This window comes from Suncus etruscus, chromosome 20 (assembly GCF_024139225.1).
Source record: "Suncus etruscus isolate mSunEtr1 chromosome 20, mSunEtr1.pri.cur, whole genome shotgun sequence".
Classification (NCBI taxonomy): Eukaryota; Metazoa; Chordata; class Mammalia; order Eulipotyphla; family Soricidae; genus Suncus; species Suncus etruscus.
In genome coordinates this window covers 8,733,114-8,757,348 of record NC_064867.1, presented here as the reverse complement: position 1 = coordinate 8,757,348, position 24,235 = coordinate 8,733,114, and the positions used below count along the sequence as shown (strand labels likewise).

The 24,235-nt window shown below is 36.5% G+C and overlaps 1 protein-coding gene and 1 non-coding gene across 2 annotated transcripts in view; one reads left to right on the top strand and one right to left on the bottom strand.

Annotated features, from left to right (window-relative positions):
* STT3B (STT3 oligosaccharyltransferase complex catalytic subunit B) overlaps positions 1-24,235 on the top strand; it is a 77,395-nt gene that overhangs the window by 25,269 nt on the left and 27,891 nt on the right. The window contains exons 2-5 of the mRNA XM_049766395.1: positions 3,778-3,886; positions 7,676-7,963; positions 14,039-14,104; positions 16,052-16,151. Coding sequence (XP_049622352.1) covers positions 3,778-3,886; positions 7,676-7,963; positions 14,039-14,104; positions 16,052-16,151 — 563 coding nt within the window. The remainder of the gene's footprint in view (positions 1-3,777; positions 3,887-7,675; positions 7,964-14,038; positions 14,105-16,051; positions 16,152-24,235) is intronic.
* On the bottom strand, positions 18,028-18,134 carry LOC125998330 (U6 spliceosomal RNA). Its single transcript, XR_007491920.1, has one exon. It is a non-coding gene; the product is annotated as a U6 spliceosomal RNA (small nuclear RNA).

The window sequence follows — 24,235 nt, the reverse complement described above, 5'->3', positions numbered from 1 at the left end:
CTGCCGGCTGTGACTCAATAACCAAAAACCAAAAACCAAAAAAAAAAAAGAATATTCTGCTAGAGATTGGAGAAACAGAGCAGTGGGTAGGATTCTTGCCTTACATACTTCATGACTTAGATCCCTGGCATATGGTCCCCCAAGTTCCACCAGAAGCTATCCCTAATAACAAATAGCAGATCTGGGGCTGGGCAGTGGCGCTAGAGGTAAGGTGTCTGCCTTGCCTTCGCTAGCCTTGGACAGACCGCAGTTCGATCCCCTGGCGTCCCATATGGTCCCCCGAGCCAGGAGCAACTTCTGAGTGCATAGCCAGGAGTAACCCCTGAGCGTCACCGGGTGTGGCCCAAAAAACAAACAAAAACAAAACAACAAAACAAATAGCAGATCTAGGAATGGGCCATAACTTTGCAGGATGTGATCCCTAAACAAAACAGTATTCAACATTTTTTAACCTGAATATGAAAATTAAGGCCCCTGTGTCTAGCATGTAATACAGGTAATACGGATGAGTCACTATAGGCCAGATCATATTGGTAGTTGGTAACTGTGAGAAGCAAACTTTCAGAGTAATTTTAAAAATATGTGGAACCAAATTCATTTGATTGCAACATTTAATGGTGAACTGCCAGTTCATGGAACACTAGCTATATCTGCGGGTATAAAATTTTAGGCTGAAAACCAAAAACTTAAAAGACCAAGACTTTTAAGAAGGCCCAAATACATCTAGTAACGTATGGTGAATGTTGAAATTTTCTCACCTTGACTAGGAAGGCTGTATGTATGCTTCTGTAGAAAGAGATTACGTTAGACTCAGAGTAAGACACTTGACACAACTTAAATTTCACTCTAGCACTAATTCACTTTACTAACATAGACATTTAAGGAAAAAATGTTTTAAAATTATATCATGTAAAAAAGGTTCAGGAGTGCTTTACTAAGTATGTATTGAACATTTTGTTTAGGCATCATGCTTGTTGCTAAGGTTGGAAAGATTGATTAGTAATTAATATTTTTTATTTTTTTAAAAATCTTTAATTTTTTTCTCTTTTACAGTTTTAAATAAGCTTTCTCCCTTTTCACTTCTTCTGGGACTCTCATGCAAATATTGTTCATCTTGCTGATGTCCCTTAACTAGTTGGGAGGTATATTTTCCCACTCCTCTCATTAGCCTCCTATGCTTAACCAAAATAATCTCATTTTGGGTTCCAGCTTCTGTTTGGTCAAGACTAGACTATTGCTAATGGTTTTTATTCCAATTTTTATTTCATTCTATTCGTTCTGTTATGTTCTTTTTGCTCTTTTTTATTGTCTGTTAACTTTCTTGATGTATTTTCCCAGTTGTGTGGAATTCTCTGTCTGGCTCTATTGTAGCTTTTGCTGAATTTCCTTAAAAAAGTTATTCTTAGATTTTTGTATATTCATTCTTTGGGGCGGTTGGGCCACACCTGGCAGCATCAGGGGCTACTCCTGGTTTTGTGCTCAGAAATTACTCCTGGCTTGGGGGACCATATGGGATGCCAGAGATCAAACCTGTGTCCTTCCTGGTTCGGCCATGTGCAAGGGAAACACCCTACTACTGTGCTACCCTCCAGCCCCTGCTTATTCATTATTATGATAAATTACTGATATAATAATAAGTATAATTGTTCTTTTGAGTAGAGGTCGTCATCTGTTTCTTTGACTTGTATTTCTTCTGGCTTTGAATTGATGATTGCTTAATTGATATATTAATTTGGTTGGGAAAGATCTTTAGTGTGGGTAAGGTGTGACTATGCCAGCTGAATATATTGTGACAATTATTGCTCTGAGAAAGGCCTGGAGGTGAAGTTAATATTGACAGTTACAAGGATTCTCAATGACAAGCACTGCAAGTATCTGAGGGGAGGCTGACAGAATTGTTGGTTTTTTTTCCTATGGTGAAAGTTGCTAGAGACCTCAGCAACTTTTCTCAGGGGGAATGATTTCTCCTGTTGAGGAATATTGTGACTAAGGAACCTTGGCTCCAGGAATGCTCTACTAATGGTGCTGGTACTGCTGAGTGCCCCTGGCTTAGACCAAGGAGAGAGGAGGACTACTGCACAGCACTCCGCCCATCAGCCACGGTTTTGAGACTGAAAGTGTAGATATTGGTGGCCTCTGGGGTCCAGATTAATTATGTGTGAGATTATAGTGGTGTGGCATTCTTTATCTTGAGGCAGCCTAATTAGTCTTTCTTGTGGGGATACAGTAGCATTTTCCCCTCCAGTGAGTGGATAAGGTGGCAGTGATGGCTTTTGGTAAACATAGTGTGAAACGTTTTTCAGGGGTGCTCACCATTAGGTCTGGACCGGTAATGCTTTGGAGTTCTCTGTGAATGCTACAGAGAATCTGAGGCTTTTATATCCTAAGTGGCAGAGGATACATAGCAGGTTAATGGGAACTCCAGTGGTTCTTATTACATGACTGATGCCAATAGCTTCCACCTTTCTTCTTTATTCCTAGTTGTGCTCAGATGTCTCTGCTGATACCTTTTAATGTATTTACTTTCCATTTTCACTCCATTGTGCTGTGGTAGGATCTTAATCGTATTCCTCAGCTCTAGTACTGCTAGTCTTTATGAATAACTCCTCCATCTGTAAATGGATAAAGACTGGTATTTCATGTCATCTTTCTGACATTTGGGGGGCAGGGAGTGACTTCTGTTGGTGCATAGGAAACATTTGTGTTCTGGCAATTAAACTAGGATCAGCTCCATGCAGACATGTACTGTCTCTAGCCCTGACATAATTAAAAAAATTATACTTTCTATCTTGTTCTAATCTGCCTATTTTTTAGTATTTAGTCTATATTTTAGTTTATCATGACAATTTTTTAATATTCAGGGTACATTTCTTTATCACAGGTTTTCATTTCATAATAACATTAGCACTTGCCTATAAATGCTTGGAGACATTGCCTAGTTAAAGTCACTTAGCTAGTGCTAACTAAGGAACTCAAATTCAGGCAGTATGATGGTAATACCTGTTCTCGGCATTATTCTTAGTTTTAGTCTTATGTTTGCCTAAAGATACTCTGATAGTAGCATCTAGTGATTATGGAAGGGAGAGTTACGACTTTGCTCCTGGGAAGGATATATCAAACTGATCTTAGGTATGAGGAATTTCTAGGTGTCCAGCATTGTTGTACCTTTTGGCTCACTTTTCTACTACATGCAGTGAAGATACCTCTGATACACCCACTTCCTTGTTTGGGGGGAAAGAGGACCGCATTATTATTTTTCCTACAGTTTCCCTGAGGGTTGCTAGTGTTACTGTTTTCAAGTAAAGCACAAATTATCTTGCTAACATAATTTTCAAAAATTATTTGAGGTATCAAATCATGGTATCATGGTTTACAAAGTGTTAATGTTAAGATGTCAGTTTCCACACCCTCCACCAGAGTGTCACGATAACTGTCACTCAGTCAGTCCTTTCTCATCCATTCCCCCAGTTGGCAAATTCAGTCTGTAGTACTACAGACTTTTTTTCTGATTCTCTTAGCTCATCCATTCTGTTTGTGGAAAATATCCCCAAATTGCCATTTCATCTTTTTACCTATAGAGTACTTTGCAAATTATTTCTGCTTGCATTTGGATTGTGTTTTATTTAATTTCTTTTTGTTTGTTTAAGGGAAATTGCTATAGAAGTTATATTTTTTATAGTCACAGAATTAAAGATCTAAATAAAATATAGTAAACAGGCATAGCTTTTCTTTTTAGTAAACAAAATTTTGTAATATTTCTTTTCTCTCTTTCCCTAGGTTTAACTATAGATCAACACATCATCTTGCATCTAATGGATTCTATGAATTTTTAAATTGGTTTGATGAAAGAGCATGGTATCCACTAGGAAGAATAGTAGGTGGTACTGTAAGTATTTTAGCAGTTATTTGTTAATAATATATTTTAATAGTAGTTTGAGTAAATTAATTGCTAACGTGATTGGAATGCTTTGTGAGCTTGGTATAGTTAAGTACATTATTTGTAGTGGATTATGTGGTATATAATTTGCTATAAATCTCTTTCTTGCAGACTTCATCCTCCAACCTCTTGGGGATTATTCACTACCCACTATTTCTGATAAGTGGTAAAGATTAAGTTGGAGATCTCTTATCACAGTGTATTACAGGTTCAGATAAATAGTGCATTTTTGTTTGTTCTATTTAACAATCTGAAAAAAAATTGGGAGGAAATAGAAATTTTTAAAAATCAGATTACTTTAATTATAGGTTTTTAATTTGTCCTAAATTTCTCTGTGATGCGTATTGATGAGAATTTATACAGATTATATATCCAACATGTTGCCTAAGGGAAATATTTTTAGGATATAGGTATAATATATAGCATATTAAAGACAGAGGAAAGATCTTGGGATTTAGTACTGACTGAGAAATCTGCTGAATGTTACCCCAAGCCCTCTGAGCTCTGCTTGGGAGACAGTCCTCTGTATAATACTTTGGGTAGTATTGCCATTTTAATAATGTTACTAGTCCATGAACAGGGTATATATTTTCATTTTTATATTTTGAAGCAGTGTTTTTTTGGCTTTTTTTGTATAGGTTTTTAACCTCTTTAGGTAAGTTTACTTTAGGGTATTTAATTTTCTGAGGTACAGTTGTGAGTGGGATTGTTTTTTTAAATGTCTTCTTTCATTATTTAAAAATGAAGTTTTCCCCCTTTCTTTTGTTTTTGGGCCAGACCCAGTGCACTCAGGGATTACTCCTGGCTCTGCGGTCAGAAATTGTTTCTGTCTCAGGGACCATATGGGATACAGGGAATCGAACCTAGGTACGTCCTGGCTCAGCCACGTTAAGGCACATGCCCTACTGCTGTGCTACCACTCCGGCCCCTGCATTTAACTTTTAAACATAAAATAAATTCCTAGTTACTTCTTTAATGCTTGGGATATGTTGTGGTTAGAAGTCAAATTCTATAAACTTAATCATTTGAAATTTATTGACATTGAGAGATTGATTAGTCACCTGGATTCAATTAAATTTTATAACTATTCCTCATGTGTTTGGGAAGAATCATTTTTTAAGATAGTTTTCTAATTAGGGCATAGTTTCAGCCCTTTGGAAAAATATAAAAGTAAAGATAAAGAACAGTCTCTGGGGGCCAGAGAGATAGCACAGCGGTAAGGCATTTGCCTTACATGTGGAAGGTCGCTGGTTCAAATCCTGGCATCCCATATGGTCCCCCGAGCCTGCCGGGGGTGATTTCTGAGTGTAGAGCCAGGAATAACCCCTGAGCATTGCTGGGTGTGACCCAAAAACCAAAAATAAAATAAAATAAAATAACAGTCACTGAATACATGATGATCTCCAATGAAAATAGAGAGGTATGAGTAATAGGTGGCTATTGTTCATACTTGTCATGTTGATATTACTTTATTTATATTTGACTTTGGTATTAGATGTGTAAGAATCTCCTACCTTGAATTCAAATCCATTGAAGGCTTGCTTTCTGAGTCTCCCAATGTTCTGTGGTTTGGGATTATTCATCTTTTTATTTGCTCTTGTGAAGGTCTTAGGAGCTTCACTAGTTTGATGAGAGTTTGATTCCTAATTTTTATTCCCATTTTGGGAACTTCCAAGCCGTGTATAGGTTGCCAAAAGGTCCCTTCTGGTGATTCTCAGCCATTGGTGCATAGTTCCATGTCAGGACTAAATGATGTGTACTGCTTGCTGTTTTGGTTTGTGGTGTTTGAGATTCTGCAGCCTACTGGTTTCCTAGGGCAGGGACCATATATCGCAAACCAGTGTCAGGCACATGCATCTTAGTCCCAATACTACACACTGGCCCAGATTTTATTTGAGAATTTTTAAATGTGGGGCAGGTGGGAAATTATCATTTGGTGCTCAGGGCTGCTCCTGGTTCCATGCTTGGTGCTTTAACTCTGGCAGTGTGCTCCCTGCAGTGCTGGTATTTGAACCTGGGGCTACATATAGCTACTTTATAAACAGATCTTGAATATTTTTTTGATGATTATTAGGTCATTTCCTTGATCTTTGTGTTTGATAAGTTCTGGTTTTTAGAAGATACATATTGCCTGCCCTGCCACCATCTTCTTCCCTCAGTTCTCCCCCCCAACACTTCTGCTCTTTATCCTATGACCTCCCATGGCATCAGTACCTAAATTTGAACTTCCTCTTATATGTATTTGTTTATTTTTGGCATCTGAAGAGGTCTTTTAAACTTGAACACTCTTTTGTGTTCCGTGAATTTTTGCTTATTTTGTTTCTTTTATCCGGTACTTGTGTTAAGCTTAATTTTGTCAGCCAGATAATCCAGATGCATTGAATTTGTTTTTAGAGGTATTTTCAATTTAATATTTTTTCTGGTAAAAATCATACACTAAGATTATGGAATGGACAAAAGACTTATGTTTAGGAATACTGATGGCTACCCATACTGATTTCTTCCCCATGTCCCTTTATACTATTCCTCTTCCATGCATTCAGAAGGTATTGAACATCATTTTACTTGTGTTAGGTGCAGGAATTGAGTCCAGATCTTTAGCCTGCAAGTACTACTGAGCCTCACCCCCCATTGAATATCCATTTTGTGCTAATCATTGTTCTGGATGCTTGGGAAATTAACTTTCCTTTCTGAAGTTTGGTTTTTGTTTGTGTGTTTATTTAATATATAATAAAATAAATATATAGTATATAAAATGATATAAATGCAATGGAAAAATGTAAGGGGGAATAGGTTAAAGACCTGGGGGAGCTTGCAAGTTTTAAATAGTATAGCTAGTATAACATTCTGTTTTAATGCTAAAGAAAGAAAAGAATTTTTCATATCCAAACAAACACATTTTATTCACCGAATAACTCATAAATGTTCCACTTACTGTTCTTTGAATTTTCTTATTTAATTTTCCTTTTGGAGTGGGAGTGAGAGTGAGAAATGCAACTGTTAATTTCTTTTTATCGTTAAATACTTAAGTATTTAAAACATTTAACCTAGGAATCCCAAAATACTACCTTTGAGCTTAGCAATTCAGTTATCTTTTCCTAGGTGGTTGTTTACGTTCTGTATTGATTTTGAGAGAAGGGAGCAGTATTTATATAGATTATATAGTATTATAAATAATTTTGACATTCTTTACTCATTCTTTTATACACAAATATGTATAAAATCTGGAGATGTTAGAACTTCAGTGGTAGTGATAAGTTAGACTTATCTGTTTGACCCTGTTTTGTAGTGAAAAAATGATGAAATCAAAAAATGTTAACAGTAATATTTTTAAACATTTTCAGTTTAATAACTTATTTTTTATTATTTTTGTGGGAGGCATACCCGGTGGTGGTCAGAGGTTACTCCTAGTTCTGCACTTAGGAATCACTCCTGTCAGTCTCGGGGGACCACATAGAATGCCAGGGATCGAACCTTGGTCAGCTGCAGGCAAGGCAAACACCCTCCCTGCTGTGCTATTTCTCCTGTCCCACATTTTTTCCTGATATTTAATAGCTTAAATGTGAAATATTTTTATTTTAAGTCTAAAAGAATAGTATTACAATGTATGGACAAGACAAAGTGTTTTGAGATCTTATTCTCAGACTTAACTATAAACACTAATAATAAAGAGTTTAATTTATCTTTCCATCGCTTCCTTTTAAATATAATTTTTCTGTGGTTTTCTTTTCCCCTTAGGTTTACCCAGGGTTGATGATAACAGCTGGCCTTATCCATTGGATTTTAAATACACTGAATATAACAGTTCACATAAGAGATGTGTGTGTATTTCTTGCACCCACTTTCAGCGGCCTTACATCCATATCTACTTTCCTGCTTACCAGAGAACTTTGGAACCAAGGAGCAGGACTTTTAGCTGCTTGTTTTATTGCTATTGTACCAGGCTACATTTCCCGATCAGTAGCTGGTTCTTTTGATAATGAAGGCATTGCTATATTTGCACTTCAATTCACATACTATTTGTGGGTAAGTAACATTGAATGTTTTACTGCTGGGAATTTTCTGTTGAAATGTCTGTAGGTTGTACACATCTGTTTCTTTTGTTTCTTTTCTATTTTCTTTTCATAGAGGACTGTATTGCTCTTTGTATTTTAAAAATGAATAACATTTAATAATATTCTTGTTACTATGGTCATAAAATATTGACAGTATTCCTGTTTTGCCTGTTTTACAAGTGATGGTAGTATCTTTTCTAAGGGGTTATAGACTCAAGCCCCTACCAGAAGTGATCACTTTTGTGGAGCCAAGAGTAAGCCCTCCACATTGCTGAGTGTGGCCCCCAAACAAAACCAACCCAATAAACTACCCCCTTCTAAATCAAAAGCTGTTTGGGCAGGAGAAATAGTACAACAGGTAGTGTGCTTGCCTTGTATGTGGCCAATGGAATTTGATCCCTGTTCCCCCATGTGGTCCCCTGAGCACCGCCAAGAGTAATTGCTGAGTGCAGAGCCTAGTTTAAGCCATGACTATCACCGGCTGTGACCCGGAAACCAAAAGGAGAAAAAAGTTACTGATTTGGGGAGAGAAGGTCACAATAAGGATTTAAGGAAAGTTGATAAGTGGTTCTGTAATTTTAAATTCTCTTCAAGTCATTTTTCACTATTGCCAAGTTCTCTGTGTGTATTATCCCTTCCGTCTTCCCACTTTTTTTTGCTCATTGTATTTCTTTCATTGCTTTAGCTACTTCCAGTTTGCTTTGCTCCTAATTTTGGGAAAGTTTCCAGTTTCTCAGCAGTAGGGAGTTGTAGATTTTTTGGTAGATATTCTTTGTAGACTTGTATAGATTTCTCATTTTATAGTTGAGATTTTATTGAGAGTGGGTTTTGGATTTTGCTTAATGGTTTTTCTACATTTATTGGTAATAGTAATATTTAAAAAAATGATTAATTTTATAGTTCTCACCCCCACCCCCACCAATGCTGAGCCATACTTATGCCTGTGACAATCCTATTTGGTTATAGTTTATATTTCTTAGAATACATTTTACAAAAACTTGTTGGAGGCATTTCCATCAATACTCAAATAAGTACTGGTCTTTAGTCCTTGGTTTTTTGTTTCTTTGTTTGTTTTTGGTTTCACCCAGCAGCGCTCAGGGGTCACTCCTGGCTCCTAACTCAGAAATAGCTCCTGGCAGGCTCGGGAGATCATATGGGATGCCGGGATTTGAACCAATGACCTTCTGCATGAAAGGCAAACGCCTTACTTCCATGCTATCTCTCCAGCCCCTGGTCTTTAGTTCTTTTAGATATTTTTTTTTTCCAGTGTTAGTATAATGCTTGCCTTCTTTGATCTCTATCACCTAGTTTCTTGTTTGAATTTTGGAAGATTCTCTTCGTGGAATGATTTGTGTGTGTGTGTGTGTGTGTGTGTGTGTGTGTGTGTGTGTGTGTGTGTGTGTGTGTGTGTGTGTGTGTAGATTACAAAAATTGAAGGTATAGAGTGGTATATAATATTATCTTTTTAATGCTTATGTGTTATTCACAGGTGTGCCCCTTTAAATGGAAAAAACAAAGAAATCTTAAGAGAAAAATCTAAATAAGTTGGCCAATCAAAGTGTATTTTTTTGTTTGGTTTTGTTTTGGTTTTGGTTCTTGGGCCACACCCAGGGGTTCCTCCTGGCTATGTGCTCAGAAATTGCTCCTGGCTTCTTGGGGGACCATATGGATCACCAGGGATCGAACCAGGGTCTGTTCTGGGCCAGCCACGTGCAGGGCAAGCGCCCTATCTCTGTGCTATCATTCCAGCCCCCAATCAAAGTGTGTTTTATACAAAGAAAGGAAGAGGGGATATTGCCTTATATTAGAAAATATTACATATGCTGCTTACATGTCTACACTCAGAATTAAAAGAGTATAATAAAAGCCTGTGGTTGGAGAGGCAGTACATTGGTTAAAACACTTGCCTTGCACATGGCAGACCGGAGTTCAATGGTTCGATCCTCAGAACGCTATATAGTCCCCTGAGTGACTCCTGAGAACAGTCTTTCATAATTTGTTGTGCCCCTTGATTCCCCCAAAGCTGTCCTAAAAAAAATAAAGCCACCTCTGTAGTCTTTATCAGACATAGAACATTCACTATAAATGAAATGTTAACTTGTTATTGAGAATTTATAAAATTGCTAAGCAAGCTAGGAATAAACAAACATTCATCTAAGAGAGGGCAACCATGAGCATCAAGAGTAGATGCCATACTCAGTGTTCCATGCTGAAAAGTTTGCCCTATCTTTTATTCTTATTATTTTTATTAATGGTTTGGGACCACACCTCACGGTACTTAGCGCTTACATAGAGCATTGCTTAGGGGGTCCATATGTGGTGCTAGTGTAACATACTACAGTGCAAGTGCCTCACCCACCGTATTATTTCTCCAGGCCCTATCCTATCATTAAAGACAGTCTTTTAATGCTTTTTTGCAAAACTGGTTTCAGGGCTATGAATTACCAAAGCTGTTGCCTGTCCCTGAAACTATTTTCCCTTCAAATCGGAATAATAATCTAGGTGGATGGAGTATTCTTGGTGGCATGTTCATTTTATTGTTTTTTTTTTTTTTTTTGCTATGTTCCTACCTCTCACTTTGGCTCTTAGAGTTTCATTTGATAAATCAGCTATGAATTATATGAATTTTCTTTTGTATGAAAGTCCTTATGATTTTGCTTTCAATATTATGTCTGTTTTTTGTTACTCTTTATGAGCACAGTGGGTCTTGGGGTTTTCTTGAGTCTGTTTATATTGGGAATTGGTTGCCTGTATTCATCAACTTGGAAAATTCTTATCTGTGGTTTCTTTAACTATTGATTCTTTATCAAAATCTCTTTCCTGTTCCTTATACACTGATGATTCTTATTTTCCCCCCCTCCTAGGAATTTTTATTGAGACTCTGTGGTTACAAAGTTATTCATAATAGTGTTGTTTGAGTCTTACAGTGTTCCAACATGAATCCCAGCAATGTCCCCTTCCTTTCACCAATATCCCCAGGTTCTCTCCCACTCATCAGCCTGCCCTCTTGGCAGGTCTATAATAAACTTATTTAAGACTACTTGGTCCAATAAAACTTAAAGAAATGGCAGAGTTATCAGAAAATAAATCAGTAAAAATTTCATTTCTGATGATAAGTTGCTATGTGATTTTAACCTTTAATCTAGCAAAGGAACTTCCATACAAAGGAAAACCCATATGAGGTATTCACATACACCTGGCTGTGAATGTAACTAGCAATTGTGGCACATTGATTGAACTTACAACTTTAAAGGGTATCCTGGAATTCTGAAAAGTATCTTAATGCTTTTAAAATAACACAAAATACTTGTATACTGGTTGTATAGCTTTGTATTTATTTTCTTTTTATATATAAGCTATTACAGAAATATTTTATTTGACATCATAATCTTTCAAACATTTTTTGAATTGTAACTTCCCTGAAAATGCGATAGAAATATGTGGAAACAAATTCTTTATTCATTCATGGATTCGAGAACAATTCTGGTAAGACAGTACTCCCAAAGTGATGAGGAATTTAATTAATTGCAAACTATATCAAATCTCAAAAGTCTTTTCTGCTAACATCTCAAAGATGTTACAATAGGATTAAAGATCTACCTTAAAATTCTTAGATATTCATTTCATATGCTGACCTTCATAAAAATATTCTACGTCCAGGTATGTTAGCTATTTTAATTTGATTATAATTTGTGGCGCAAATCAGTAGTACTGAAAATGTTCCCAAGAAACAAAGTTATGACAGTACAAGAATAAGTAAAATTGCTTGATAACTTAGAGCCAGTGGATACTGATAATGAATACTGTAAGCTTATATGATGTTACCTTCAGTATTTAAATATAAAGTGCAGTGCTGTAAAAGTATTTTCCTTCTGAGTTTCTTTTTTTTTTTTTTTTTTGATTCGTGATCTTGGTTCTGAATCAGGGACCAAAAGGGTATTCGCCGGTCAGCAGTGTGCAAGACCAGTGCCCTACTGATTGTACTATTTCTCCAACCCTCCTTATGATTTTCTTGTTTTTGGGGGGAGGTGGGTGAGGTATGGATGACATAGTGGTTCTCAAGGGACCATATGTAGTACTGGGCATCAAACTTGGGCCTGCAGAAGCAGTGGGATGCAAAGCAAGTACCTTTCACCCTACTGTCTTAGATGTCCTTCCCTTATGATTACCTTAATATTTTCTCTAGCTTACTTTATAGTTAGAATACAATAAAAAATACAAGAAGGAACACATATTCTAATAGACAAAATGATTTACTGCTTTAGGTATGCCAAAAGTTACATGTTAGTTTTTTACTATGTGTGATATGTACCTCTTTTCCTTGAAAATCCCTGCCCCTTTGTTCAGAATTCAACTGTATACCCTTCCCTATGCATATTTTAGCATAGGCCTACCTACTTTGTTATTTTACTATGTCAGGGGTAAGCTTCAGTCATTTTTATAAAGTCAAGATTTTTGTTTGATGAGCCAGAAAGATAGCACAGTGGTAGGGCTTTAGCCTTGCACACAGCCGATCCAGGACGGACAATAGTTCGAATCCCGGCATCTTATATGGTCCCCATGCCTGCCGGGAGCAGGGTGTGATACAAAAACAAAAAAGGAAGTTTGTTTGATAGGAGTGGTTTTTTTTCTTTCTAATACACATGATGTTGAGTTAAACATGACTTAGACTAGTTCCATAGAGTAAACTGATGTCTTTTTTGCTATTGTTGCAGGAGGTGGGGTGCATACCTGGAGGGCTCAGGGACCTTTTATGATGCTGTGGATCAACCCTAGGTTGGCTAAGTGATGTACTATCATCTCTGGCTCTGATAATGGGTTTTTTGAGATGTTTTTTGTTTGTTTGTTTGCTGTTTGTTTTGGTTTTTTGAGCCACACCCAGCAGCACTCATGTTAATCCTGGCTCTGCGCTCAGAAATCACTCCTGGCTCGGGGGACCATACGGGATGCCAGGGATCGAACCCGTTTCATCCTGGGTAAGCCATGTGCAAGGCAGATTCCCTACCACTATGTTACCACTTCCGGTCCCCCACTAATGTTTTTAAGTGTTTTGAACTAGGAACGTTTTATCTTTATCTTCTTTCCTTCTATGGTTTCTGTTTTATAATTTCCCAAAGATTAGATGTTACCTGTAGTTTATCTTAATATGCTATTAGAGGTTTATGTTAATATAAAGAATTCCTTAAAATCAACTCTATGGAATGCCTACTAAATCTGAACTACCAGAACATAGATAACTTTTTAATACATAATTTTGTTTTGTTTTTGTGCCACACTCAGTGGTGCTCCGGGGTTACTCCTAGTTCTGTGCTCAGAAATTGCTCCTGGCAGGCTCCGGACTATTTAGGGTATCAGGGTCAGCCACGTGTAAGGCAAACAACCTACTCACTGTGCTAGTGCTCCAGTCCCTACATAATTGTTTATGATATGACTTAGATCTGGCATTTATGAAACTCAGTTGATTCATCTGAAAGATGACCACTTTCCTGATTTTCTTGAGACTATTAATAAAGACTTTTGAGCCTTTATTGCTGTTTTCTTTCCAATTTGCACTACTTGAAAATTTTATTGATACCTATTCCTGTCTAAAAATTGCTGTAGGATTTCAAATATTTTTAAGATTTTCATATATGAAAGTTTCTAGATGGTGGAGGGTTTTCAAAAATGGATGCTCATAATTAAAATTTTGGGGAAATGCAGATGATAACATTCAAATAAGAAAAAAATTACATTTTAAGATGTTAAATGTGAGCAAGCCAGCCATGAATATCTGATGTTTTGAACAAAGGTATCTTAGTCAAAGTTATTAATCGGTTTAAGATAGAAAGTGTAACAAAATAAATGAAACATCCCTTTTTATCCCCTAAAATTAAATCGCAATTTTTAAAGCTGTCTCTAGTGTTGTTAATGTACATATAAAGTGTATTGCTAAACATCTTTATTTTTTGTAGTGTGAGTTTACTAAACTTTTAGTGTTGTTTTTTTTTTTTATTCAGCATGAACATTTCTAAACATTATTATTATACCAGGACTTTTTTCCCTTTAGGTAAAATCTGTGAAAACTGGCTCTGTTTTTTGGACTATGTGCTGCTGCTTATCGTATTTCTATATGGTAAGATTTCATATTTAAAACTAGATGAGGTCTGACAAGTGGTGTTCAGTTAGACCAATTCTTGATCTAAATCATTTTCCTTTCATCCAAGATTGATTTTCTTTTCTTGTTTGGAGTCTTAATTTTGTTTGTATAATATTCCTTTTCATTATGACCATGCTCTTCATACTTAATGCTTTGGTTTTACGAGGGAGAGCTAATACTTATCCCCTCAAATATAGTACTTGCAACAAGTAAGAGATTGAGATGTACAGCTTTACCTGTAATAGTCACAACATCTAGGTTAGGCTAGGTCAACTCCCAATTACCTTATTTTTGTCATCAGATTATTGAGATCTTAACTTCTTTGTTCTCCTGCCTTTCTTTTCTATCCCGTGTACATTGTCGTTGTCTTGTACTGAAAATTACCGATAAACTTAGATACACGCAATGATGCAAATTGTGTATTCAGATTTCTGCTGCTTTTAAAGAGGGTAATGCTTGGGACTCTCCAGCATCTAACTTTCCCTCAATTTTAGCTTTAGATTTTGAGAAGGAACAGAAGCCTCCCTCAGTAGGGAGGCTCAATCGGTTGCTCAATCAGAGCAAGACTGTTTTTTGGTGAAAACAGCATTTGACTGAAGCACTAAACTATTTATGTTGTAAATGAAGTAGAAGCTTTGATTCTGCATTATTTTAGACAAAGCAGCAGTGTTAGGATATGCTTGGATATAATCATTCAAGGTGACTTTATACAACTGTGTTTTCTAATTTTAGGCACTGTGGTTTATGGTGGGTTCTCTTGAATAACTGAATCCAGAGCAACACCCCATCCCAGGGTTCACTTCCCTCTACCATTATTCCAGTACCCTCCCATTCCTATTCCTTCAACCTTTCAGTTGTCACCATATAAGAGCTTTTATCTTTGTAGGAATTTCTAGTATTGTTATAAAATGCACTTGAAGAAAACAATTCCATTGGTTAAGGATAGCTTGTTTTTTTTTTGTTGTTGTTGTTGTTGTTAATTTTATTCAGAGCATACTCTGATTATATAGACTTGCTCTAAATAAGATCTTGATACATCATTCAAATGTAGAAAATAAATTATACCCCAAGTAGTTTTTTTTATTTTGAGGATCTCAAAATATATCCAGATCATTCATCTAGTATTCCTTTTAGTTATATAATTGAGAACTTAAATTTGTTGTTATTCTCATTACTGTTCTATCTCTCTCTCTCCTCCTCCCTCTCCTTTTTTCTCTCTTCTCTTTCTCTCTCCCTTTCCCCTCTCACCTCCTCTTTCTTCTAACTTCCTGCCCTCCCCCCTGTGCTTTGTGCTTAGGGTCACTCCTGGCAGGCCCTCAGTTTCTTTATGGGTTGCTGGAAATTGAAACTGCATTGGGCACCTGCATGGGAAGTGCACACTACCCACTGTACTATCACTGTATATACAAAATAAATAAACAAAATTGGAGATGTAAAAGCCCTTTTCTTTTAAAAATTTAAAATCTAGGGGCTGGAGTACAGTGGGTAGGGTGTTTTTGCACACGGCCAACCTGGATTCAATCCCAGGCATCTCAGGAATAGTTCCTGAGTACATAACCAGGAGTAACCCTGGAGTTTGCATGTATGTCCACCCCTTAAAAAAACTTTAAAAATCTATATTCTAAAAGTTCTTATTTCTTTATTTGTAAATAATCATTGTTTTCAACTTCTATTAAGTTTAGTTAAATACTATTCTCCAGTGACTATTAAATTTCTGGACTTTGTTATTTTAATTACCAGTAAAAATCAGACACATTTCTTGTTTACTCTGTAAGTTCATTTTTACGCATTTCCTGAAAATCCAAATGTTTTTTTATTGTTTGTTGGGATTTTTATTTTTGCTTATTATATTTAGGTTGTCATGACAAATAAAATTTATAAAACAAACATAAAATACTTAACTTAGTATTTCTTTACTTGTAGGTCTCTGCTTGGGGTGGTTATGTTTTTATTATCAACCTTATTCCACTTCATGTATTTGTGTTGTTACTGATGCAGAGGTACAGCAAAAGAGTCTACATAGGTAAGATTTAATGTGAAAATCTGTCATCTTCTAAGAGGTTTCTCATATACACTCTCTTCATAAAATAGATGTTTTATGTTTGACCAGTTTTAATCATGAGAAGATAATGATAATTATGATTTTGTAAATTTGGCAGAATGTACATTTCTACTATGAAATTTATTAATCCTAGGTTGGAGCCATACTACTGCATGTATGGTGCTGCAAGCTTTGCTCCCGAGGTTGCTCACAAACCTGACCCAGGTTCAATCCTCGGCATCCCATATTAGTCTTCCTACCCATGCCAGGAGCAAGCCCTGTGTACTACCAGCTATGGTTTTAAAAAATATGAATAGATAAAATAAAAAAGATCTACACATATTCTAGTTACTCACTGTAAGAGAGTAAACATCATAAATAATTTAAAGAATGTTTTGCATTCCTTTCTGTGTTATATTGCATCCAAAGCAACAAATTTGTTTCTCACAACTCTAGAATCATTGAATCAAGTCAATTTAGTTGTTTGTGAGAGCTCTCTTCCTGGTCTATAGCTGCCACCACTTAACTTTGTTCTCAAGTGGTAAAATGGCTGTGTTGGCTCTTGGGGGAGTGGGGGACCCTTTTTTTTTTTTTTAAAGATTATGAATTCCTTGATAGTGAAGCTGGTTGGGGTGCTTGCATGCTGATGGCCAAGGTTCAGTCCTTAGCATCACATATGGTCCCTCAAATCCTGCCAGGAGTGATCCTTGAGCATCACTGGGTGTGACCCACTCACAAAATAAACATTTGGAGTCCTAAAAATGTAATAGTCAGTGGATCTGAAGATTTCATAGGGATAGACATTTGCAAATTTCCCTTTAATTAGGTAGAGGAGGTTTGAAGAGAAGTCTGAAAAAAGAAAACAGATAAATACACTGAGATCAAATGGAGGTATTTTCTACATAAATGCTTATTATTGTCCAACTCCCCGCAATTTAGTGCTAAGAGCCAGTAGGATAAGAATTGAGAACTTAGGTTGGAGAGATAGTTTATGACATAAATTGTGTGTGTGTGTGTGTGTGTGTGTGTGTGTGTGTGTGTGTGTGTGTGTGTGTGTGTGTGTGTGTGTGTGTTTTTAACTGTGTGCTGGCCACTACCCTAGTTTGATCCTTAGTATTATATATGATGCCCTGAACACCAGTGATCGTGGCTTTAAAAAAAAAAAGTTAAGATTTTATATTTGGTGACTAGAATATCTCTGGTGAGCACTTTAGAAAATGATAAAATAGGGGCCGGAGAGATAGCATGGAGATAGGGCGTTTGCCTTGCATGCAGTAGGATGGTGGTTCAAATCTCAGCATCCCATATGGTCCCTCAAGCCTGCTGGGGGTGATTTCTGAGCACTGCTGGTGTGACCCAAAGACACCCCCTCCCCATGAAAAAACTACTTTAGTTGGTGCTTGAGAATAATAAGATAATTTAGGAACTTAGATGTAATATTGTATAACTAAAAGCAAACATTTAAAATCTTAAAAATTAATATTGCTTCAATAAGAAATAGGAAAATAAGGGCCATAACAATAGCACAGAGGGTAGGCGTTTGCCTTCCACGCAACTGATCTCTGGCATCCTATATGGTCCCCCCAAGCCTGTCAAGAGTAATTTCTGAGTGTAGAGCCTCCTGAGCATTGATGGGGGTGGCCCAAAATCCAAAAAAGAAAAATAATAATGAATAAGAAAATAAAATGGTATAGGAATGAACTATATGTAATGCAATATGTAATTAATATGTAAACGTCTCAACATAGTTTTATAATGTTTAAATGTTTTAACCTTACCATTTTTTTCTCTTACTCATGTAACTAGGGATAATTTTTTTATCTTCTTTTAGTTTGCTTTTATTTTATTTTTTTCTTTAAAAAATATGGAATGCTTCATGAATTTGTGTGTCATCCTCGCGAAGGGGCCATGCTAATCTTCTCTGTATCGTGCCAATTTTAGTATATGTGCTGCTGAAGCAAGCACTAGTTTGCCTTTAGACGGCTGGGAAATTAGTATGAAATAGTTCTCTTCATCCTAGTTATATTAAACCTATATATTAGATTTAACTTAATTTTCTTGAAACAATAGTATTATAAATTGTATCTTTAAGTTGACCTGGTTTTAATAACTAATAACCATTTATTATATTATCTCTCCTTTCTTGTTGCAGAAATAATTACATGAATAAGTCTTGATAAATTGTAAACTCATAATTGTTGAAAACTAGCATTTGTAAAATGAGTTTATATTGGTTACACAGATTGAGTTTTCTTCATGCATTTGCTGTAATAGGAATTAATGGGGAAAATGGTAAATTCTTCTTAAGCAGGTTCATAATACTTAAGGATTTCTCTTACAAGAATGTCGTTGGATATTTTAGAGATTTTTGGTTTATTTGGGGGGTTTTTGGTTGTTTGTTTTTGGGTCACACCCAGCAGCACCCGGGTTACTCCTGGCTCTGAGCTCAGAAACCACTCCTGGCAGGCACAGGGAGATGCTGGGATTCGAGCCATTGAATTGTCTGTGTGCAAGGCAAAATGCCCTACTGCTGTGCTATATCTCCAGCCTCATTTTAGAGATTTTTATTGTTGGGGAATTTTATTTCAAGGGGGAGGTGATTTTTCCCTGTGTAGTTTTGTTTGATTTTGTTTTGTTTTGGTGCCATACGTGGAGGTGCTCAGTATTTACTCCTAGCTCTCTATTGGTGCATCATTCCTATGCTCAGGGTATGAGATGCTTGGTCACATTCCATCTGGTTAGTCACATACAAATAAAACACACTACTATTGCTCTATTGCTCTGGCTTTTATAGAATGTTCATATGATTTTGCAGTGGATTTGCGTTCTTTATTCTTTGAAAAGGTTTTTGTGTGTGTGTGACTTGAAACAATTATAATATCCTATAAACTAAGCAACTACAAACTAAACAGAAGCAGTAAATACTGATATGCTTATCTAGTAGTTCTGAGAGATTTCTCAAAGTCTGTTCTGTGGCTTGTTTTATTTTTTGTTAGTGTTTTGTTTTTGTTTTTGTTTTTGTTTTCCCTTTTTTGGGACACACCTGGAGGTAGAGTGGTATTATTCCCAGTTCTGCACTCAGTAATCACCCTTAGTGGTGCTCACTACAGGGTGCTGGAAAATGAACCCAGGTCAGCAAAATGCTTTATCCGCTGTACTCTTGGCTCTGGTGCCTCAAGGGCACTTCAAAATAGAGAATTGTATCTGTTTCATTATTGTGATTTGTTTCTGTGTACTAGAAATGAACAGATTTTTTTAGTAAATGATCAATATGTTTTAAAACTTTACTATCAAAGTACTTGAACTTATGAACCATGTTTTTTAAATAACAATGGTTTAAGTTACTTCTACTCTTATTTTATGAGAGAATTGAGGTGCCCATTATTTGTTTCTCTGAAGATACAGAAACTAGATCTAGTTTATAACGCTTTGTAATACAAAGCATTATCATATACTTTTAAGTTACGTAAAATTATATTTTCGTGAGTTTCTTCATACAGTTCTAAACATACATATTAGTTTCTTCTGATGTTTTTTGATGAATTATCTCGTCTACTATTGTCAAAAATAAAGTGCTTTTAACATGCTAGAACGAGAACTCAAACCCAAATATGTTTCTTACAGATTTTTGCTTTAAATTTTCTTGTTTTCATTTCAGGTATCACTGTGGCAATAAATTGTTATACTTGAGAGTTGTACCTCTCTGCTCAAGTGTTGAAATAAGTTCTTGCTGCTTTTACAACTTCAGAAATGATAAAATAATTTGTTACAAAGTCTTATTTTCTCATAATTTGTGATGAAGTGCTCTTCGTAAAGAAAAATGATTTCTCATGCATACCTATTAGATTAATGTATTTATTTTTGCCGGTCAAAAAGAATGTTTCACTTTTTAAATTGTAACTTTTTTTTTACCTTGCTATTTACCAAAGTAATAAGGAATAGTAAACTATCATTAGTGGTAAGGTTTTCAACATTCTTAAAAGTCCATAAGTACACTTGTTAAATTGGATAAAATTGAAATATTTCCTCTTCATTGTTGATTATTTTTTTTTATTTAGAATGAATGAAGATTGTCAAGTGAATGTTGTTTTACCTTGCATGAAATGCCACCAAAGAGATAAAGCAATTCAAATGCTCAATTTATTGGTGGATTAAAGATAATGGGAATGTAACATTTAGAAAACCTTTTCCACCTTTAAAAAGCAATAAAAGACTGATTTTCAGATAAGATGCTATCAACATAGGTGTCATTGTTTTGTTACGGAGAAGGTGCCTAACAGTTATTTTAGGATATAACAAGTTTTAAAGTTTAAAATTACACTGGGATGAGAATCTTACTGGTCAGTGACCTTTTAAAAACTTAAAGTAACATGGTTTCAGGTGTACAGTGTAGTAAATCAACACCTATGCAAACTACCTAATGTTAGAAGGGTTTTGTTTTATAAGTTCATTTGTGGGGCTGAAGTGATAGTACAGGTGGGAGAATGATTACTTTACACATGGCCAGCCTGTGTTCAATCACATCCCATCTGATATGAATTCACCAGGAGAAATTTAGGAGCAGAGCTAGCCAGTGGTAAACCATGAGCTCTGTTGTGTGTGGCCGAATAAACAGCTATAATTCATTTGTAAATCTTTTTTTTTTTTTTTTTTTGGTCACACCCAGCAGCGCTCAGGGGTTACTCCTGGCTCTACACTCAGAAATCACTCCTGGCAGTCTCCGGGGACCATATGGGTTGCTGGGATTCGAACCACCATCCTCCTGCATGCAAGGCAAATGCTTTACCGCTGTGCTATCTCTCCAGATCCTCATTTGTGAATCTTGTCGGTGGCATTAGTTTGTTACTTTTCTGTATCAGTGTGTTCCTACCCCATATATAAGCTTTTAAGATAATTTAGTACTCTTCAAAGAGTTCTATTCTTCCAAATAATAGAATAAATTGGGCAGGAGGAATGGTATGGTAGTGGTGGTAGTGATGGTGAATGCATGCAGTTAAACAAAATAATCGACCGCGTGCGCGCACGCGCGTGTGTGTGTGTGTGTGTGTGTGTTACCCCGTTTTCCACCCATCCCCCAAGCCTTGGCAAACACAAAATAATTCATTATATATTGCTTGTATACACACACACACAACTTTTTTGGGGGGGTTCAAACCCAGCGGCGCTCAGAGGTTACTCCTGGCTCTGTGCTCAGAAGTCACTCCTTGCAGGCATGGGAGGACCCCATGGTACGCTAGGATTTGAACTACCATCTATCCTAGGTCGGCTGCATGCAAGGCAAATGCCCTACCACTGCTATTGCTCCAACCCCTATATATATACTTTTTTTTTTTTTTTTTTGGTTTTTGGGCCACACCCGGTAACGCTCAAGGGTTACTCCTGGCTATGCGCTCAGAAGTTGCTCCTGGCTTGGGGGACCATATGGGACACCGGGGGATCGAACCGCGGTCCGTCCAAGGCTGGCGCAGGCAAGGCAGGTGCACCTTACCTTTAGCGCCACCGCCCGGCCCCTATATATATATACTTTTAATGGCAGTTTTCCCCCAGGGGTTCCAATGCATTGGATGTATGATCAGCAAAAATGAATGCCAGTAACTGTGCTTCCACAGGATGGCAGTGTGGTAACATTTTCATGATGTAATAAGTGATTTACAACATTACTGATGCTGTACATTTTCTTAGTATTCCTTTAATGGAATCTCTGGTTGAGAAAAAAATAAGGAAAGGTTAACATGAATGGATTGATAGTTGTAGAAGTTGAATGAATGGTAGTTTGGTCAAGGTTCCTAGAGAGATGGTTAGAACTATTGAGGTATTACTATTGGCTTATTTTTTTTTTTGAAGTCTTCTGGAAACAATGAGAACAGATTTTATTAGCTGCTGCTTAAGTGTTCATGTCAAGAAAAGTCCTCTTGTTTTGGAGTTTTTAATGGAATCAGGATTTTTGAAAAGTAATATATTCATTAATTATGCTTGAATAGTTAATTATGGTATCTTTGATTTTTCTTTTTTTTTAATATTTTTTAAAGTTAAGCATAATTTACAAAGTTATTGATAGTTGAGTATGGGCATACAGTGTTCCAACACCAGTCCTACCACCAGTGTCAACTTTCCTTCACCAGCGCATCTTTGATTTTTCTCATATAGCTAAATCTTAAAAAGGTTGGTTGATCTTACAGGATTTTTCATTTATAGAATTCATGGCCATACTAATAGAAATATTTGAACCAACTAGAAGCGATTTTTTTTTATGCATAAAGCAAAGTCTAGTGCCATAAAACAAAGTCTGGAATAAAGCGTGTATTTTCATTTTGCAATGTAGAGAATGTTTTCCTTTCTTTCTTTGGGTCATCACTTAGTGGTGCTGAAGGTTCCTCCTGGCTCTGTGCTCAAGGAACCATGAGGTTCCAGGTAACCCATCCTCCTGTATACAGAGAACATGCTCTGCACTTTAAGTTATTGCTATGGTCCAACTGTTAATTTTCTGAGTCACTTTTCGTTTTACTGTTTTCGTTTTACTCAAGAGTCTTAATCTATTTTCTGTGTGTTTGAATACAAAGGCTTTACTTTGAAGGGAGTTGAGTCATAATCCCAAATGACAATCTTTATTTTTCCTTCTTTTTAACTAGACATTGTACTTCACAAATTTATTAATAACAGTTTCAGACAAGTGTGATCTTCCCTCCACCATTACCCCGTTTCCCACCCATCCCCCAAGCCTTGGCAAACACAGAACAATTCATTATATATTGCTTGTTACAATGAAATAGTAAGTGTACTTATCAAAAAATAGTTCAGCAGAAGAAAATTTTTGAAGATTGTTATCTCACTGTGTGCTACTGAAAAGTCATGAAGATTAACTGAGTTGTCTGTTGCTAGTTGAACCTTCTGTGGTTCTTTTAAGCTTAGCTGGTTTCTATGCCACTTTCCCCTCTAACTTGCTGTGCTCTCAGTGCCGTGGAATTTGGAGGTGCCTCATACCACCCATGTGGCAGCACACTCCAGGATCTATATACCTGGGAATTACGTCTCCTTGATAGCTCTTTAGAGATAGGTCATTATGTAGTGAAATTGGGTTATTTGTATGATGGCGCTGTGGGGTGTGGCTGCTGCCACCGGGGCTTCAGCATTGCTGGGATTTGGCATATGCCCTCCCAATAGCATTTTGGGGGTTTTCATTCAGTCTAAAGACCAGTCTGCCCTGAGTTTCAGTGGCGTGGCTATTGCATCTCTTTTGAGATAAGTAGTGAAGCTGGATGTTTACATGGCATTGACTCTGGGATGTGAATGTGGCTGCTGAGGCTTCTGGCAGTACAGAAGTATCAGGAGGTGACTGCCTACTTTTCTGAGAAGACCCCCAAAGTTCTCAGCCTGAAAATGTGTTTGCCTAGGAATTTCATCGAGTTGGTGTCTCTGCAGATTAGTCATGAGGTTAGGCTATTTGTATGATGGCAGCTGTGAGATATGAGTATGGCTACTAGGGGCTTCAGCAGGCTGGGAAGTTGCTTGCGCCCTTGGTAAGGGCACCCCAGATGTTTCAGCCTGAAAACCAGTGTACCCAAGTTTCAGTAGTTTGGATGTCTTCCAAGGTTAGACATTTACAAAGTAGTAGCTATAGGATGTGAGTGTCCCAAATGTTTTAATTGTGAACATCAAACCTAGTCTAAAATCTCCACAATGACTTGTCCTCAAAGATCAAAATTCTGAAAACGTAGTTCTCTTGGAGGAAAAGTGATTAAATTATTTATAAATACTTGTATTTGAAAGGTGGTTTGAGAAGCAAAAGTGACATTTCATAGACCACTGCAAAATGAAATACATGTCAGGAGTAACTTGATCTTTCATAAATGTACATATACCTTTGTATGCCTTTTGGTGCCATATTGAGGTTACATTTTCATGCAGTTGTTACTTTGAAAAATATATAAAGCAGTTATATAAAAGTTTATAAGTGCTTTGTATTTTTAGTAATGGAATGCAATAGAACCAAATACATAGCACAGATAATCAAAATTATTTCTGGCAATTTAAAATAGAAAAATATTGACATTAGAAAAATCTTGGAA